The sequence below is a fragment of the Trichosurus vulpecula genome, chromosome 4, assembly GCF_011100635.1.
Source record: "Trichosurus vulpecula isolate mTriVul1 chromosome 4, mTriVul1.pri, whole genome shotgun sequence".
In the NCBI taxonomy this organism is placed as follows: Eukaryota; Metazoa; Chordata; class Mammalia; order Diprotodontia; family Phalangeridae; genus Trichosurus; species Trichosurus vulpecula.
This window is the reverse complement of record NC_050576.1, coordinates 394,892,710-394,912,937: the sequence shown is the minus strand read 5'-3', so window position 1 is coordinate 394,912,937 and position 20,228 is coordinate 394,892,710. Positions and strand designations below refer to the sequence as shown.

At 36.7% G+C, this 20,228-nt stretch overlaps 1 protein-coding gene across 2 annotated transcripts in view; it reads left to right on the top strand.

Annotated features, from left to right (window-relative positions):
- The window catches only part of RANBP2 (RAN binding protein 2), a 77,676-nt gene that overhangs the window by 39,048 nt on the left and 18,400 nt on the right, over positions 1-20,228 (top strand). For both annotated transcript variants that reach the window (XM_036754991.1, XM_036754990.1), the window contains exons 16-20: positions 6,943-7,116; positions 7,193-7,276; positions 12,054-12,192; positions 13,284-13,378; positions 13,968-18,375. In XM_036754991.1, the coding sequence (XP_036610886.1) occupies positions 6,943-7,116; positions 7,193-7,276; positions 12,054-12,192; positions 13,284-13,378; positions 13,968-18,375 (4,900 nt within the window). The remainder of the gene's footprint in view (positions 1-6,942; positions 7,117-7,192; positions 7,277-12,053; positions 12,193-13,283; positions 13,379-13,967; positions 18,376-20,228) is intronic.

The following is a 20,228-nucleotide window of genomic DNA, read 5'->3' as shown; positions in this document are numbered from 1 at the left end:
TCTTTTTGTATACTGTTTTAGCTTCTTGTTCTCTTCTAAAGTATCTGATAGTTTGACATGTTCCTAGCCCTGAGTTGTAACGCTCAGTAATTGTAATTACTAAAAGAACTAATTACTCATTTAATTTTTTTTTTAGCAAGATTCAGAAATGCACTATACCAGGCACTTGGGAAAATGCAAAGTTAAAGACAGACATCTTGCCATTATAGAGCAACAGCTCAGTATGGCTATGATAGCCCAAATAACTACCATATGAAATACAATTACACCATAGATTTAATGACTTCCATTCAAGTCTTCACTATTACAATTTCTTTTTTTTTTAAAAATAGTTGTCATTCTCACCACCTCTTGAAACATAATTAAAATGAGTTCTCAAAATTTGAGTTATCAAATAATAGGCCATCTTTTTAATGACCAGGCATTTCTCTTACTGTTACTTAGTTCTCCAGAGAGAATTATTTAACCTCAGTACCTATAGGAAGGTTCTTCAGAAAGATAATATTTTGAAGCAGGGCAACCCTTGAAAGTGATTAATTAATCCACTACTGATTTGCTAAAAGCTTGTACGTTAGTGTTAACTGTCCCTATCCTTAATATTCTGTTTTTCTGTTCCTCACCTCCAGTTTCTCTTGGTACATATGCTGTCAGTGACTGATTTTTAACAATAGGACTGACAACCAAGGTGTCCCAGAAATTCCCAGTTAGGCTTTCTAAATAAAAGATTTTGAACTAAGATTCAATAGAAAATAAATATTTAAATCTGATTCAGTACGATTGAAATTAGCACACTTGGCCAAATCTTTCAAACATCAACTTTCCTACATAGATAAAGTTTTATATTGTACGGGGTGTGGTTTACTCAAACCTATTACTTTTCAAAATAGCAAATATGACACCAAGGAATGTGTAAGTATTGTAGCTTCATGTTGTGTTGTAACTGTGAAATAAAAACAAGCTTAGAACTGAACCACTTGGCCCTTTCTCTGCTTGTCTCTTCTCAGTTCAAAATGCTTATATTTCATAAGAGCCAGCATTCCTTTATTCCTTTTCTGTTGAGGCTAACATGTTGCAGCCTTCTCTTTGTGGCTGCGGACATTTCTTTCTTTATTTATTTTTGAAAATTGGTTTGTTTGACCATCACAGCCACTGTGTTTCCGGTCATTGTCTTTTGAGCATAGAGAGTTGTTGCTCTTGTACTTCTAATTTTGTGTTGCTGGTGCTTGCTATGCTTGCAATAAGTTCTGCAGTTTAAAGGATGGTAAAAATGTCAGCTGCAGCTTTCCCCAGAATTCATTTGATTTAAATAATTGCTTAGCTGTTTTAGACTTTGTATAGTAGGTTTCATGTGTGTGTGTGTCTGTCTGAAGTTATTAACTCTTTATGCTTGTGAAGTATGTGAGGATAGTATTGATTTCTAGTAGATTAGACAAAATTTTAGTCAGAGGCATTGTTTAGGTAATTGAGATTTTGGTAAATTTCTCAGGTAGTGTGCTTACTGGTCGTTTAGCTTTTGTTTCTTAAAAAAGTTATTTGTATTATTTAATTTAATACAGATAACACACTGCTGTGTGTCAGCTCTGTCATGTGAGTGTGTTTATAATAGGAGATACTCTCTCTTCCTTGAGTTTTCATGATACTACTGTGTCTTAGCTCTGTTTCTACCTGTCAGACTTGTCCCCAGTCTTCTCTGTAGTATAATCTTCTGTGTTCTGCCCCATGGATTCCATAGGGTTCACTTCTGGGTGTTGTCTTCTTTCCTATACATTTAATTTCTCTTGATTTTAAAATTCATGTTTTACCTATCATTCTTATGTAGATGACTCCCAAATTTTCCTCTCTGGTCCTGATCTCTGGATTTCACTCAAATCCCAAATCTCTAACTGGCTGCTTGACATCTCTACTTGAACGTCTCATAGGTATCTCAAATTCACCATGTCCAAAACAGAATTAATTATCTTTCTTCCTAAATCTACCCCTTCTCCATACTTACCTATTTCTTTTAACTTTTTTTAAAAATTTATTTAGTATTTTTAGTTTTCAGCATTGATTTTCACAACTGTTTGAATTACAGATTTTCTCCCTATTTCTACCCTCCCCCCACTCCAAGATAGCATATATTCTGATTGCCCTGCTCCCCAGTCAGCCCTCCCTTCTGTCACCCCACTCTCCCTATCCCCTTTTCCCTTACTTTCTTGTAGGTCAAGATATATTTCTGTGCCCCATTACCTGTATATCTTATTTCGTAGTTGCATGCAAAAGCTTTTTTTTTTAACATCTGCTTTTAAAACTTTGAGTTCCAAATTCTCTTCCCTCTTCCTTCCCCACTTACCCTCCCTAAGAAGGCAAGCAATTCAACATAGGCCACATGTGTATCATTATGTAAAACCCTTCCATGTTGTGAAAGACTAACTATGTTTTGCTCCTTCCTATCCTATCCCCATTCAGTTTTCTCTGTTGACTCTGTCCCTTTTCAAAAGTGTTTGCTTTTGATTACCTCCTCCCCCATCTGCCCTCCCTTCTATTGTTCCCCCTTTTTTTTATCTCCTTCCTCCTTCTTTCCTGTGGGGTAAGATACCCAATTGAGTGTGTATGTTATTCCCTCCTCAGGTCAAATCTGTTGAGAGCAAGATTCACTCATTCCCCCTCACCTGCCTCCTCTTCCCTTCCAACAGAACTGCTTTTTCTTACCACTTCTACGTGAGATAATTTACCCCATTCTATCTCTCCCATTCTCCCTCTCTCAATATATTCCTCTCTCATCCCTTAATTTGATTTTATTTTTTTAGATATCATCCCTTCAACTCACCCTGTGCCCTCTGTCTCTCTGTCTCTGTCTCTGTCTCTCTCTGTCTCTCTCTCTCTCTCTCTCTATATATATATATCTATATCTATATCTATATCTATCTATATCTATATATATATGTATGTATGTATGTATGTATGTATGTATGTATGTATGTATATTCCCTTCAGCTACCCTAATACTGAGGTCTCATGAATTATACGCATCATCTTTCAATGTAGGAATGTAAACAAAACAGTTCAACTTTAGTAAGTCCCTTATGATTTCTATTTCTTATTTACCTTTTCATGCTTCTCTTGATTCTTGTGTTTGAAAGTCACATTTTCTATTCAGCTCTGATCTTTTCACTGAGAAAGCTTGAAAGTCCTCTATTTTATTGAAATTCCATATTTTGCCTTGGAGCATGATACTCAGTTTTGCTGGGTAGGTGATTCTTGGTTTTAATCCTAGCTCCATTGACCTTCCGAATATCATATTCCAAGCCCTTTGATCCCTTAATGTGGAAGCTGCTAGATCCTGTGTTATCCTGATTGTGTTTCCACAATACTCAAATTGTTTCTTTCTCTCTGCTTGCAGTATTTTTTCCTTGATCTGGGAGCTCTGGAGTTTGGCAACAATATTCCTAGGAGTTTTCTTTTTGGTATCTTTTTGAGGAGGCGATTGGTGGATTCTTTCAATTTCTATTTTGCCCTCTGGCTCTAGAATATCAGGGCAATTTTTCTTGATAATTTCTTGAAAGATGATATCTAGACTCTTTTTTTGATTATGGCTTTCAGGTAGTCCAATAATTTTTAAATGATCTCTCCTGGATCTATTTTCCAGGTCAGTGGTTTTTCCAATGAGATATTTCACATTGTCTTCCATTTTTTCATTCCTTTGCTTCTGTTTGATAATATCTTGATTTCTCATCAAGTCACTAGCTTCCACTTGCTCCAATCTAATTTTTAAGGCAGTATTTTCTTCAGTGGTCTTTTGGACCTCCTTTTCCATTTGGCTAATTCTGCCTTTCAAGGCATTCTTCTCCTCATTTGCTTTTTGGAGCTCTTCTGCCATTTGAGTTAGTCTATTTTTTAAGGTGTTATTTTCTTCAGTATTTTTTTGGGTCTCCTTTAGCAAGTCATTGACTTGTTTTTCATGGTTTTCTCGCATCCTTCTCATTTCTCTTCCCAGTATTTCCTCAACTTCTCTAACTTGCTTTTCCAAATCCTTTTTGAGCTCTTCCATGGCCTGAGACCAGTTCATGTTTTTCTTGGAGGCTTTTGATGTAGGCTCTTTGACTCTGTTGGCTTTTTCTGGCTGTTATGTTTTGGTCTTCTTTGTCACCAAAGAAAGATTCCAAAGTCTGAGACTGAATCTGGGTGCATTTTCGCTGCCTGGCCATGTTCCCAGCCAGCTAATTGACCCTTGAGTTTTTCATTGGGATATGACTGCTTGTAGAGTAGAGAGTACTTTGTTCCAAGCTTGAGAGGATGCGCTGTTGTTTTCAGAGCTATTTCTACACAGCAAGTTCTGCCACACCAGTGCTACTCCTCCCCCAAGAACCGCCAACCCCGACCTGGACTCAAATCTGAGCAGGCTCTTCTCACTCCTGCTCTGATCCCTCACTTATTTCCTCCCACCAGGTGGGCCTGGGGCTGGAAGCAACTGCAGCTGTAGCTCTGTAGCTGCATCACCTTTCCTGTCCCCAGGTGGTAGCTGAACCCTGAACTTCTTTCACTCTGTCCCCACAGTTTTTTCCCACTAACCTTCTCTGTTGTCTTTGGTGTTTGTGGGTTGAGAAGTCTGGTAGCTGCCACAGCTCATTCATTCAGGGCGCTAGGGCCTGTTCTGCCCGGCTCCTGGTCTGGTTGGTCCCGGCACAGCCCACGCTGGGCTCTGCTGTGCTCCACTCCTCTCCCAGCTTCATGAGATAGACCTTACCCAGTAACCATCCAGGCTGTCCTGCACTGGAGCCCTGCTTCCCTCTGCTATTCTGTGTGTTCTGCAGTTCTAGGATTTGTTCAGAGCCATTTTTTATCAGTGTTTGGAGGGTCCTGGGGGAGAGCCCTAGGCAAGTCCCTGCTTTCCAGCTGCCATCTTGGTTCTGCGCCTCTCCCTCCCCACCCCTTCCCTATTTTCTACTGAGGGAATCCCCATTCTTCTGTTCTACCTATGTTGATGACCTCAGAGTCATGTTTCCACTCATTTTCCCTTGCCCCTTTACCCAGTCAGTTACCTGATGTTGTCAGTTTCACCTTCTTAACATCTCTTGGATCTGTCTTCTCTCTCTTCACATGACTGACCTGCCTCAGGCCCAGGCTTTCAGCCCTTTTCGCCTGGAGTATTGTAAAATTAATACTAGTCAGTCTCCCTGCCTCTTGTCTTTCCCCTCTCAAGTCCATTCTCCCCAGAATTGCTAAATTGATATTCCTAAAGCACAGGTCTGGACACATGAATCTTTGTAGGAAACTTCTGTGGCTTCCCATTGCCTTCAGGATAAAATGGAAACTGCTCTGTTTGATGTGTAAAATTCCTTTACAATCAAAATCCAATCTATTTTTAAAAACTGATTACATGTTACTCTCTTTTATGTTTTCTATACTCTAGTCAGATTGGCTTATTCTTCTGTGTAAATGACGTTACATCTGCTACCTCCCTCCTTTTCTTTGCACGGCTTGTCCCTTGGGCCTGGAATGCTTTCCTAAACTAAATGTTGGAATCCTTTTTCCCCTCAGAGCTCAGTTGAAATATAGATTCATTCTAGAGACATTTTCTGTTTCTTCCATTTGTTAGTGACCAGTGCCCCAAATTAGTGTGTGTTTTTAATATAACCTGTATTTACTGAGGTGAGCATCTTATATTGTGCTGTTAGCATCTTGGGCAGGGACTGTCTCACTCATTTCCACCTAGCACAGTTCGTTGCACATAGTTGGCACTCAAGATTCTTTAGATTAATTTCGTTCTTTTCTAATGGTAGAAAAATTTTATTGCTGCTTTGTAGTTAGTTTTTCTTCTCATCACATTCCAGAATTTATTTTCTTTCTGCTCTGTCAAAGCCAAACAGTTAATATTTTTTTGTAGTGGAATATATAAAATGTGCTTTCAGAGGCAGTTAATTTATAGAGAAAAGTGAATACTCTGTATAAATAAAAATAAGGCCAGTTATTGCTCCGTACAGGAAAAGGAGATGAGAATTGAAAATTGTGGTTTTCATGAAATTGACTGACTGTTTAATAAACAGCAAAAATAATGTTGTGGGCATCTTCTTGAAGTTTTGTGGAGTCCTGGTCTGGGACTCAGGAAAAACCAGGGCATAAGAGATCTACCTCTGTCTCTTACTAGCTATGTAACATAGATGAATAATACAGGATCATAGAATACAAGGTGGACAGGATGAGGAAATTGAGTCCAAAGGAGATTTAGGTGTCTTACACGTAATGGCACAGGTGGTAAGTAAATGGCAGAACTGGCATTTGTACCACGTCTTCTGACTTATGATCCATCCCTTTTTCTGCTTTATATGCTGCTTTTCCTCACTTTCTGAGAGTCATTTTCCTCATCTATAAAATGATGGGGTTAGACTTGATGAACATGTAATTATCTTTTCTTGTTGTCGTGCATTTGTTTTGGTTATATCTGACTCTTTGTGACCCTGTTTGGGGTTTTCTTGGCAAAGGTGCTGATTTGCCATTTCCTTTTCCAGCTCATTATACAGATGAGGAAACAGAGGCAAACAGGGTTAAGTGACTTGTTCAGAGTCACGCAGCTAGTACGAGTGTCTGAAGCCAGAGTGAAACTCAAGAAGATGCATCTTCCTGACTTCAGATCCAGCACTCTATCCACTGTGACATCTATCTAGCTCCCCAGTCATCTATGTAATACTATACTTATTTTACCAATATCATTGTTCTGCTGGTATAGGTATTAGAATTGACTGAAGCAGGAGCATAGATTTAGGGATGGAAAGGACCTTCAGGGTCATCTAACTACTTGCTGTCACTTCAGGTATAAGTAGTAAGATGAAAAATGTTAGAACTATATAACTTACAGGTATTTGTAAATTCCAGATAATTAAATTTGTTGTTTAATGTACATAACAGTCTTTACTTTGGCATGTTTGTAAACCAAAGCCCTTAATTTATGCCTTTTATTTTTAGCTTCCAGTTCCTTTGGAGTCTGTAAAAGAAATGCTTAATTCAGTAATGCAAGAACTTGAGGAATATAGTGAACCTCATTGTAAAAATGGTTCTCCCCGAAATATAGATTCTGAAATAAAACATTCTACACCGTCTCCAACCAAATTTTCTTTGTCACCAAGTAAAAGTTACAAGGTACGTAGCAGAGAAAAAGTATCTTTTATCAAGTAATATGTGGTCTCTCTAAACATTCGTGTTTTTTTTTTTTAAGTTTTCTCCTAAAACTCCTCCTCGATGGGCAGAAGATCAAAATTCTTTATTGAAAATGATCTGCCAGCAAGTAGAAGCCATTAAGGTAAATTGCTAAGTTTTCTTGAAGTGGTTATAGCATAGGAATTTAATCATACTCTGTGTATTTATTTTATAGATTGTTTGAATCAGATTATTATATCTATTATTATTATATCTATTATTAATCTATTATTATAGATTGTTTGGCCAGATACTATTCTAAATGTTTTAGGAAAGAGTAGCTATAATGTGATCTTTAAAATAAAGTAGCAAAGCAGACTCCCAAGATCAAATTAAGGAATATCAGAATTATTTTAGAGTTTAGATCACAAAAGGTACTCTAAAACCAATGTGTCACTGTTGTTATAGCTGTAGTGAATAAAGGAGCTTTAACTCTCTCTTTTTTCTTTCATTGGCCAGTAGAAATAGACTTTCATAGTTGTGACCAGTAAAAGTTTGTCTTGAAGTTTTTTTTAAATATTCTACAGTGTAGTCTAATCAAAATCATTCCAGGTACCTTCTGGCATGGGAATGAGGTTTTCGTTTGAATTAAGTCAGCAGTTTGAGAATCTTTTTTAAACACTATATTTGAAGTGAAGCAAACGTTTGAGGTTGCACAGAGATTAAAGCACTTGCCTGGGAGTCAAGAGGCCTGCCTTTGGGCAGGTCACTAACCTCTATAGCATTCAGTTTCCTCAAAAGTAAAATGAGATTGTTGGCATGTGGTGATCTCTTTTTTTTTAAAAAAAAAATATTTATTTTCTTTTAGTTTATAGCACTCAGTTTCACAAGTTTTTGAGTTCCAAATTTTCTACCCCTCCCTCTCCTCCCTGTCTCCCCCAAAATGGCATGTAATCTGATACAGGTTCTATATATATCTTCACATTAAACTTCTTTTCCAATAATCACATTGTAAAGAAGAGTTACAACCAATGAAATGAACCATGAAAAAGATGTAACAAAACCAAAAGTAAAATAAAATTTTAAAAAAAGAGAGAGCAAATAGTTTGCTTCAATCTGCATGCAGATACTGTAATTCTTTGGATGTCAATATCGCCTTTTCCATCATTTTGGAGAAGTCTTAGAACCTTGCATTGTTGAGAAGAGCCAAGTTCATCAGAGTTAGTCATCACAGAAGCAGTGTGTGTGTGATTGTGTACAATGTTTTCCTGCTTCTGCTCCCTTTACTCATCATCAGATCATATAAGACTCTCCAGGTTCTTATGAAGTCCATCTGTTCCTCATTTCTTATGGTACAATAGTATTGTATTACATTCATATACCACAATTTGTTTAGCCATTCCCCAATTGATGGGTGTCTCTTTGATTTCCAGTTCTTTGCTACCACAAAAAGGGCTGCTGTAAATATTTTTGTACATCCGGGTCCTTTTCCCCCCTGTATGATCTGTTTGGGATACAGCCCTGGAAGTGCTATTGCTGGGTCAAAGGTTATAGCCCTTTGGGCATAGTTCCAAATTGCTCTCTAGAATGGCTGGATCAGTTGACAACTCCATCAGCAATGTAACAGTGTTCCAATTTTACTACATTCTCTCCAGCATTTGTCATTTTCCTGTTTTGACATGTTAGCCAATCTGACAGGAGAGATGTGGTACCTTAAGAGTTGTTTTGATTTGCATTTTTTGTAATCGAGTGATTTAGAGCATTTTTTCATATGACTATGGATATCTTTGATTTCTTCCTCTGAAAACTGCCTGTTCATATCCTTTGACCATTTATCATTTGGGGAATGACTTGTATTCTTATAAATTTGACTCAGTTCCCTGTGTATTTTAGAGATGAGGACTTTGTCAGAGACACTGGTTGTGAAAGTTCTTTCCCAGTTTTCTGCTTCCCTCCTAATCTTGGTTGGATTGGCTTTGTTTGTACAAAAACTTTTCAATTTAACATAATCAAAATTTTGCATTTTGTAATGCTATCTCTTGTTTGGTCATAAATTCTTCCCTTCTCCATAAGTCTGACAGGTAAACTATTCCTTTCTCTCCCAAATGACTTACAATATCAGCCTTTATATCTAAGTCGTGAACCCATTTTGATTTTATTTTAGTATATGGAATAAGATATTGGTCTGTGCCCAATTTCTGCCATACTATTTTCCAGTTTTCCCAGCAGTTTTTGTGAAATAGTGAATTCTCATCCCAGAAGCTGGACTTGTTGGATTTATCAAAGAGTAGATTGCAATATTTGTTGACTATTGCATATTGTGTACCTAGCCCATTCCGCTGATCCAGTATGGTGATCTCTAATATTCCTTCTAGGTTTAAAATTCTACGGCTATACTTACTAGAAATAAATAAAAAATATGATTATGATTAGCATTTATAGAGCAGTTTAAGGTTTGCAAAATCCTTTTTAATATTTCATTTTATCCTCATTTCCAACCTTGTGAGGTTGAGGTGCTATATTATCCCCATTTTATAAATGAGGAAGCTGAGAGAGAGGTTAAATTTCTTAGTAACCAGTAAGTGTCTGATATTTGATTTTGAACCCAAGTCTTCCTGATGCTAGGTCTAGCATTCTATCCACTCACTATACCACTCAACCTAGCGCCCTTTAAAAAATTATAGTCTGGAGGGATATCATTGGACACAATTCAATCCTTATCTGAAGCAGAAATCCCCTTTTCAGTGTTCTTGTGAGTTGGACTTGAAGCCTCTTTTGATTTCTTCTGGTTCTAGAGACTTTAAATTTCTTAGGTTTGTAATTTTGATTTGGTGATTAGTGTTTTCCAAACTATTGTTTACTTCCTGGTTTTCATTTCATCTGTGGAATATCTGACATGAAGTGATTTTGAGAAGGGAAAAATTAAGGAAGAATATAATAGGAATAAAGTATTACTTTTTATTTTTTTGGGCAGGGCAATTGGGGTTAAGTGACTTGCCCAAGGTCACACAGCTGGTACATGTGTCAAGTGTCTGGGGCTGGATCTGAACTCAGGGCCTGACTCCAGGGCCGGTGCTCCACTCACAGTGCCACTTAGCTGCCCCATTACTTCTTATTTTGAAAAAGTAGGACTACATGTAGCACGATCTTTGAATGATTTTTGATGGTACTCTGTTAAAAAAGTGAAATAGCTTCCAGTTTTTGTGGAGCAAGAATGGATACCTAATATTGTTGTGGACCGACATCTGCATGTGATTTGTAGTTTGTTTGGTCAATGTACATAAATTGCATATTTTTTTTAATCTCTATACTCAATCTTTTAGTCTCTATACTTAGTAAACTATGTATGTCTAGTTTTTCTCAGTCCAATTTAAGATGACTAGTGTTTTTCTAATTATAAGCCATTAACAAAGTAGTTGCAAAAAATCTTTGAGAAAGATTGTCATTTTACCAAAAAGTTTCATTGTTGCCTTAAATTTTTTTTTACAGTGAACATTCTTGATATTTCCTCCTCCAACTCAGGCACCCTCATTTATTAGACAAAACCAAAAACAGAGCCAGCTAGATGACCATGTCTAAATATATATGCAATTTCTCTCCTAGTCTCTCCTAAAAGGAGGGATAGGTGTATCATCTGTGCTTGGAGATCACATTTTTGAATTTAATTTTTAAAAATCCATACTTTTGAAGTGCTTTTTCCCATGTATTCCACCAGGAGTGAACCACTTTCAAAATTCAAATTATATCTGGCAAGCCACATGCTTTTTCATAACATCTAGAAGAAGAGTTCTTAAACTGCAGTGAACTTGTTTAATAGTTTGATTTTAAAAAAATATATGACCTTGGGCAAATCACTTAAACTTATTAATGCCTCCCTGCAACTTACTAAGAACAGGAGGATTGCGTCTTTTTTCCCTCCTGTCATTTATCTTTTGACTATCTGGTGAAGCCCCTGAATGCCTTCTCATATTATTTTTAAATATATAAAATAAATATTTACAAATGAAATCTATTGAAATAGATTTGATAATTTTTTTTAAAAAAGTTAACCCTATAGGAATGAAATCATAGGTCCAGTCCATTCTTTCGTTGTCCTCCCTCCAAAAGAAGAGAACAAACCAACCCAGGTATTTTATACTGGCTATTTTCTGATTATTTCCTTTTTTTTTTTTTTTTTTTTTCCTTAAAAAGTATATTCTCATCCCCTCAGTTTGCTTTTCTGGGAAGATACTTACCAACCTATTCTAGTTTCAGAATTTAATAAGAGGTTTGAATGGTGTTTTTTCCAAAACTTCACACCCTCTCCATGTTAAAAGCAGTTTTAAAAGGTAGTATAGTAGCCTTCATATAAAAGAGGAAAGATTAAAGTGGTGTTTTTTAAAGTATTTTGCTTACCTTGTGTGCTGAGTATTTATTGAACTGTTTGCTGATATAATTGTCTATTTATTTAGTGCTTTAAGGATTGCAAAGAGCTTTATAGAAGTTATCTCATTTTCTCTCTGCAACAATCTTGTGAGATAGGTGTTGTTAGCATCCCCATTTTACAGTTGAGGAAACAGACCAAGAAAAATCACACTACTTGCATAGGGTCACATAGCTAGTAGCCAGGATGTGAATTCCAGACTCCAGGTCCAGCACTCTGTCCACTATACTGGCAAGCTGTAGAACAGTAAGCCCCACACCACTAGCACTTGAAGCCTTAACTTGACTCTTAAAACATCTAATTTTTTAAAAAAGGAAACCATCAATTTCTGGTATAAGTCAATTTCTGGTACCCAGAGCACTTCAAAAATGTAATTGTTACTGTATTGCTAATGCACATTTGTATGTAGATATTTGGTGGATTTTAAGTTTTTGCTTTACTAATGTTCTGATAATTTTAATAAATGTTTTTAGTGACTAGCATAGAACTAATTCAGATTGAATTATATTTTTAATAGAAAGAAATGCATGAGTTGAAGCTAAACAGCAGTAATTCTACTATGTCTCCACACCGTTGGCCTCCAGAAGCCTATGGAACAGATTCAGTGCCTGATGGCTATCAGGGATCACAAAATTACCATGGAGCTCCACTAACAGGTAGAATGAGTTAGTAATTATCTAATGCTTTTTAAATAAAAAAAAAAACTTTATCTTTTTCTCTTTGTTTTAAAGAATAGACAATTTAGAAGGCAACTTGAATGAAATCCCGTATTTGTTTTAACAGCTTATTGAGAGTTCTGTAGCTGTCCCTGTTACCAGAAGAAAGTTTGTATCTTATATTGTGATAGAACTATTCGCTACAAAGTTACAAAATTCTGACCTCTGCAAATATATTGTTAAATTGTTTTCTTCTGATAGGAAAAAAGATAGTCATGGGATTTCATGCTGACAGAAGTAAGAGATGAAACTAATTTTTTTTTCCATCTAAATTTTTTCCTTTATGAATGGGGAACAGAGAAAAGAGCTTTCAAGAAGAAAAGAACACCAGAATCTCAGGGGAATTATTTTAGTTGTAGACTCTATGAGGGAAAGTAAAAACAGGAATGATTATTTTAGCTGAAGTACCAGTCAGTGGGTATGGTGCCTTGTTTGGGTACTTAGAGATGGTGTAGTCAGAAAACTGAGAACAAATGACAGGAGTTTTGTCACTGGAATACTGGAATAGCATATATGCAATGTTGTATAATTTCAAAATAGTATTCTGGTCATTGCCTATGCTTAACTGTGTAAAATGTTCTTTCAGTATAAGTTTAAAAATACTATTCTTTGACATAAGATTATTTATAGATTTCTCTTTAAGTATGCTACTATGGAACTTGACTGTTCACACTAAAAAGATAACCTGGTGGTGACTGCAGTCTTACCTGTAAACAAATTAGAAAGGGGGGGGAAGCCTTTAAGTCTTAACATTGATAGTAGATATCACAGACAATATAAAGTCTGAAGGATGTTCAGACTACTTTCTAGCATTCTTTTTGCATTGCTTTTGGGCAGCTTTGTAGGAAGTAGATAAGACAGGTGTTTAAAAGGTACGGGTTGGGACATACAGATTCGTGAGTTTTGTTACACCACAAATAATTAATGCTGGCCCAGTGCTTTTAGGTGTTATGTGGAAATAAGCATTCCCCCAGTGAGACTTAAGTTCGCTTGTACTATTGAACTTGAACAGACTTCTTTCTCTTTTTCAGTTGCAACTACTGGCCCTTCAGTGTATTACAGTCAGTCCCCAGCATATAATTCGCAGTATCTTCTCAGAACAGCAGCTAATGTTACACCGACAAAGGTAACAAAAGGGAATTTTTATAAATATTCAATCTTACTTACTTTTTCTTCTTCAGAGTTTAGGCCTTTGAAGAATTTAAGAGATCACACGGAACTGAAACTTGCAAAACTTTCTTTCAGATTACACAGTATATTTTAAATTTCTTTCTAGGTAAAAAAAAAAAAACAAAACTTTATAGAGTGAAACTTCTCCTTTATATTTGTACTATGGGTAAAATTTCTTATTATTCTACCCATTTTGAGGGAAAAGGAGGAAGAGTCTTTGTTAGACTTTTTCCAGTCATCACTGTGGTAAGCTCCTGTTGGCCTGGAAATTAGTTTTGCTATCTTTGTCCATGTACAAGAATAATGGCAGGAAATGGGTATTCATCGTTGTAACGTGGTACAAGATCATTTGATCACATGTACTTGCTGAAGAGGAATACAGATCTCCTTTGGGTCCTCACTGTGAACCTTCATGGTGTCACCTCATACCCATTCACTCTAATGACTCTACTCTGAGACTTATTAAAAATATTTTGGGAGGTGGCAGGAAATTAGATGTTTGAATATCTGAAAGAAAATCTCATTTTTATTTTTTAAATTTCTAGGCTCCAGTTTATGGCATGAACCGGCTTACACCTCAACAGCACATTTATGCTTATCCACAACAAATGCATACACCTCCAGTGCAAAATCCACCTGCTTGTATGTTCTCTCAAGAAATGTATGGTCCTCCATTTCGTTTTGATTCTCCTGCAACTGGAATTCTGTCACCACGAGGAGATGATTACTTTAATTATAACGTTCAGCAGACAAGCACAAATCCACCTTTGCCTGAACCAGGTTATTTCACAAAACCTCCAATTGTATCTCACCCTTCAAAATCTGCAGAATCCAGGGTCATAGAATTTGGGAAATCTAACTTTGGACAGCCTATGCCAGGTGAAGGAGTGAGGCAACCTTTTACAACATCGTCACAAGCAACACAACCAACTACCTTTAAATTTAACTCCAATTTTAAATCCAATGATGGTGACTTTACATTTTCATCACCTGAAGTTGTGGGGCACCCTCCTCCTGCAACTTTTGGTAACAGTGAGAGCCTCCTAGGTCTCCTAACTTCAGATAAGCCTTCACACGATGATAGCTACAGTGCAGCAAAACCAATTCCTAGTCACACAGGTGCACCAAGGAATACATTCAGTTTTGGTAGCAAAAATATTTCTAATGTTTCATTTACAGAAGGCATGGGACACAGTCAATGTAAAAATTCTCTTTTTGGTCGTAATGATGATGTGTTTACTTTCCAAAGTCCAGGCAAAACAGTATTTGGGACACCAACTCCAGACTTGGCAAACAAGAGTCATGAAACAGATGGAGGAAGTGCCCATGGAGATGATGATGATGATGGCCCTCACTTTGAACCAGTAGTTCCACTTCCTGATAAGATAGAAGTGAAAACCGGTGAGGAAGATGAAGAAGAATTCTTTTGTAATCGTGCAAAATTGTTCCGCTTTGATGCAGAATCCAAAGAGTGGAAGGAGCGAGGTATTGGCAATGTGAAGATACTGAGGCATAAAGTATCTGGCAAAATTCGTCTTCTCATGAGACGAGAGCAAGTACTCAAAATCTGTGCAAATCATTATATAAATCCAGATATGAAACTGACACCCAATGCTGGCTCAGATAAATCATTTGTATGGCATGCTCTTGACTATGCAGATGAGTCTCCAAAGCCAGAGCAACTTGCTATTAAGTTTAAAACTCCAGAGGAGGCAGCACATTTCAAACGGAAGTTTGAAGAGGCCCAGGAAATCTTAAGAGCTTCAGCTTCAGATACTTCCACAGGAAATCAAAATGTTAGGGTTTTGAAAGACACCAAGAGCCAGGATAGCAAGGATACTGGAAAGCCTGACCCAGGACATCCAAATTTTGGTTTCCAAATTTCAAGGAAAGATGGGCTGTGGGATTGTGATAGTTGTTCAGTAAAGAATGTTGCAACAGCAAAGAAATGTGTATCATGCAAAAACCTAAATCCAAATAACAAGGAGCTTTTGGGTCCACCATTAGTTGAAAACACTCCAGCTTTTAAGCCTGGCACAGAAAAGACTCAAGAAGGATTTGGATTAATGTTTGCTAAGAAAGAAGGTCACTGGGATTGCAGTGTGTGTTTAGTGAGGAATGAACCAACAGCATCTAAGTGTATAGCTTGCCAGAATACAAACACAACGAATAAAAGTGTTCCATCATTTAGTCAGCAAGCTTCCTTCAAGTTTGGCCAGGGAGAGCTTTCTAAGCCTATTACCAGTGATTTGGGAACTCTGTTTCCTAAGAAGGATGGCCAGTGGAATTGTAGTGTGTGTCTGGTACAGAATGAAGTAAATGATAAAAAATGTGTTGCTTGTCAGAATCCACAAAGTCAACCCAGTTTCACAATTCCAGCACCTACTGCCTTGAAATTTAGTACTTCAGAGACCAGCAAGTCTGCTAAGGGTGGATTTGAGGGAATGTTTACTAAGAAAGAAGGACAGTGGGACTGTAGTGTTTGCTTAGTACGAAATGAAAGCTCTTCCTTCAAATGTGTGGCCTGTGAAGCACCAAATCCAGTCGGTAAACCTGTTGCAGAAGCTTCTTCAGATGTTACATTTGGTTTCAAAAGCAAATTATCTGAACCTTCTGGGAGTCAGATGGCACGTGGTTTTAAGTGTGACTTTTCAGAAAAAGGTTTTAAATTTGGCAGTACAGAGCAGGGTTTTAAACTTGGTCATGTCGTACAAGGAAGCTCACCTTCTTCCTTCACATTTCAAGCTCCCTCTAGTACAGATGCTAAGCCCACAAAAGAAGGATTTAGTTTTACTATGCCTGCACCTGCTGGTGGATTTAAATTTGGCATACAAGAATCTGGTGATCAAAAGGGTAGTGAGAAGTCCAGTGAAGGAGATGCTGCTTCCAAGTCTCATGATGCTAATGACAAGCAAAATAATAGCGATTCAGTTTTTGGACACAGTAGTAGCAATTTCACTTTTGCTGACCTTGCAAAGTCAGGGGAAGGATTTCAGTTTGGCAAAAAAGATCCAAATTTTAAAGGATTTTCAGGTGCAGGTGAAAAACTTTTTTCGTCACAAAGTGCTAAAATGTCCCCTAAGGCCAATACGTCGTCAGACCTTGAGAAAGATGATGATGCATATAAGACTGAGGACAATGATGATATCCATTTCGAACCTGTAGTTCAGATGCCTGAAAAAGTGGAGCTTGTAACAGGAGAAGAAGATGAAAAGGTTCTATATTCACAAAGGGTGAAGTTATTTAGATTTGATGCAGAGATAAGCCAGTGGAAAGAAAGGGGCCTAGGAAATTTGAAGATTCTTAAAAATGAAGTCAATGGCAAACTAAGAATGCTGATGCGACGAGAACAAGTACTAAAAGTATGTGCTAATCATTGGATCACTACAACAATGAACCTTAAACCTTTATCTGGTTCAGACAGAGCATGGATGTGGCTAGCCAGTGACTTTTCTGATGGAGATGCTAAACTCGAGCAGTTGGCAGCTAAGTTTAAAACACCAGAGCTGGCCGAAGAATTCAAACAGAAATTTGAAGAATGCCAAAGACTTTTACTAGACATACCACTTCAAACGCCTCATAAACTTGTAGATACTGGCAGAGCTGCCAAACTAATACAGAGAGCCGAAGAAATGAAAAGTGGGCTAAAAGATCTCAAAACATTTTTGACAAATGACAAAAAGCTCACTGAGGAAGAGAATAACAACTCAAGTTTAGCAGTCAGTACTTCGGACTTAACAGCAAAACCACATGGTGAAACCACTGGACCTTCATTAGAATGGGATAACTATGACTTAAGAGAGGATGCTTTGGATGATAGTGTAAGTAGTAGTTCAGTATATGCATCTCCATTATCAAATAGTCCTGTGAGGAAAAATCTCTTCCGCTTTGGTGATTCAACAACAGGATTTAATTTCAGTTTTAAATCTGCTTTGAGTCCATCCAAGTCCCCAGCCAAGTTGAATCAGAGTGGAACTTCTGTTGGCACTGATGAAGAGTCTGATGTTACCCAAGAAGAGGAGAAAGATGGACAGTACTTTGAGCCAGTGGTACCATTACCCGATCTGGTAGAAGTGTCCAGTGGTGAGGAAAATGAGCAAGTTGTTTTTAATCATCGGGCCAAACTCTATAGATATGACAAAGATGCTGGCCAGTGGAAGGAAAGAGGTATAGGAGACATAAAGATTTTGCAGAATTATGATAATAAACATGTGCGAATAGTGATGCGAAGAGACCAAGTATTGAAATTGTGTGCCAATCATAGAGTAACACCAGACATGACTCTGCAAAACATGAAAGGGACAGAAAGAGTTTGGGTTTGGACTGCTTGTGACTTTGCTGATGGAGAAAGAAAAGTAGAACAACTAGCTGTCCGTTTTAAACTACAGGATGTTGCAGATGCATTCAAACAAATTTTTGATGAAGCAAAACAGGCCCAAGAAAAAGATGTCTTGCTAACGCCATACTTTTCCCGTGCTGCCACTCCTAGAGAATTCCCATGTGGTAAAATGGCGGTAGCCGTATTAGAAGAAACCACAAGGGAGAGAACAGATTTAAACCAGGGTTCCGATACAGCAGATACAATGGTAGAAGTTGGAGAAGTATGTAGCACTTCTGAAACACCAACGAAAGCAGTTGTTTCTCCTCCAAAGTTTGTTTTTGGCTCTGAATCTGTTAAAAGTATTTTTAGTAGTGAGAAATCAAAACCATTTGCCTTTGGCAACAACTCAGCTACAGGTTCTTTATTTGGATTCAGCTTTAATGCACCTTTGAAAAACAAAAGTGGGGAAGATGTTTCAGGTGAGATTGAAAGAAATTTGGAACGTAGTAAATGTGAAGCGCAGAAGAGCTCGGACATCAAGCCATTTGCAGACAACAAAGCAGACAAGCCCTTGACTCCTTTTCCAAAGGAAGAGCCCTCAGCTAACTATGCATTTAAAACGTTAGAAAAGGGTAAGTGTAAAGTTAATTTTTTCATATTTAAAAAAATTCTACGTTTAAAAACTTAAAGTAATGCCAGTTACTTTGTTTTGTGCACAGATATGTATTAGTAGGAAACTAGATTAAATTTGTATTCTTTTATGGACAACATTTAGAATGCCTCTCAGTGCTTATGAGCAGGTATTTATTGGACTTATTTCTGGCAAAAATCTTAGTCTACTTGGACAGAATTCTTAATACTTGACCTGAGGCTCGTCTCAAGGAAATGAACAAGTTTAGCATTTTCCTGTAACATTTGGTTAAAAATTGCATTTGGTAAAGATGCTTGGTGCAGAATATTAGATCCTTTTAAAGGAGATGTAACTTACCCCTAGAATGTTTAATTTTCTAAACCAAAATTATGAGACCACTAAACTTAGGTTGAGCTAATTTTAAAAGTATTTCAACCTCATAGAGGTTTAGTATTGTATCCTATGAAGACAGATTTTAAATTTCTGATGCTTTACATTTTTTCAGTTTGAGTATGACTTGCAGTTGTGATACATGGCAATACCATATATACTTTTGATGTGAATTTGATCTTAGAGCTTATTATATTAAATGAACTTTTATCTAGATGAATGGTAGTTGAATTGTAGATGAATCTGGGGAAAGCCTGACCAATTGAGAATCTGGTCATCTGTACTATGTCATATGAAATACTTTGTATTAGGGGACATGAATAGATTAGAAATTCTTAAACTAATTTGGCCATTGAACATTTTGGACAGAAAGTAATACTTCTTGATTGGGGGTAAGACAAGGAAATTTTGGTTCCAAATAAAGGAAGTTAAGCCTATTTCGTTTTTTAAAATGTTGCACATTTTAAGTATTTTTGATATATAATTTAATAGCTGTACTTTAGATATATTTTAACACAGAAAATAATTTGGAAAACAAATTTTTTTTTGAAAACATTTTTCGTGTTTAGATGCATTCCGAAAATGTTTGAAAAACACATATTATGATTTCAGAGAGAGATTCAGAGATTTCACACACAAAAAAGGTCATTTTCAGTATATAAATACATGTTTGTACTTTAAAGCAGGGATTCTTTTACCTCTTTTCTGTCATGTACTTTTCTGGCTTCATCCTTTCTCAGTATTTTTAAATATACAAAATATAGGATTACCAAGGAAACCAATTACATTGAAATATATGTATTAAAAATTTTTTTTAAAGTTCACCTCAGCTTTAAAAGGACATTCTTTTTTTCTGTTCGTTTTTAACTTTTCTATACGACCTCAGCAAAAGTTGGTTAAATGGTCAATTCACTTTCATATATGAAGTCATTAAGAGTATATGTTTGAGTGAAGGTTAATTGGTTAATTACACATAGTACTGAAATTTTGTTGTTAGTACAGTAATTTGTTAAAGGCACATGTAAAATCTTTTGAAAGTAGATCAAATATAAATGGCTTTTTGTGTACTATTTGTATCCCTTGTTTAAAAATGGCTGCACTCCCAGGTAATTTCCTAGGTGAAATTTAGTTTTGACTTTGTCCTCAAATTTTGTAACCCTCTGATATACTCTACTTTGTTAACTGAAAGAATGCTCTCCATAAATTTTAAGAAATTGGTAGTGAATTTCTGCAGAAATTGATTTTTGGGTTTAAAAATGAATTATGCAGTGTACTTTGGGAAGGATAGCAGCTATTTTAAATTAAGGATTTTCAGATAACTGATCTGCTTTATACAAACCAAGAAATAGTTGTTTGCAACAAAGTTACTGTTCTATGTGTAATATTCTGGCAAGTAACATTAACTTTCTTTTTAGACAGCCCTCCAAGCACACATTTGATTTCATATAAGATCATAGATGTAGA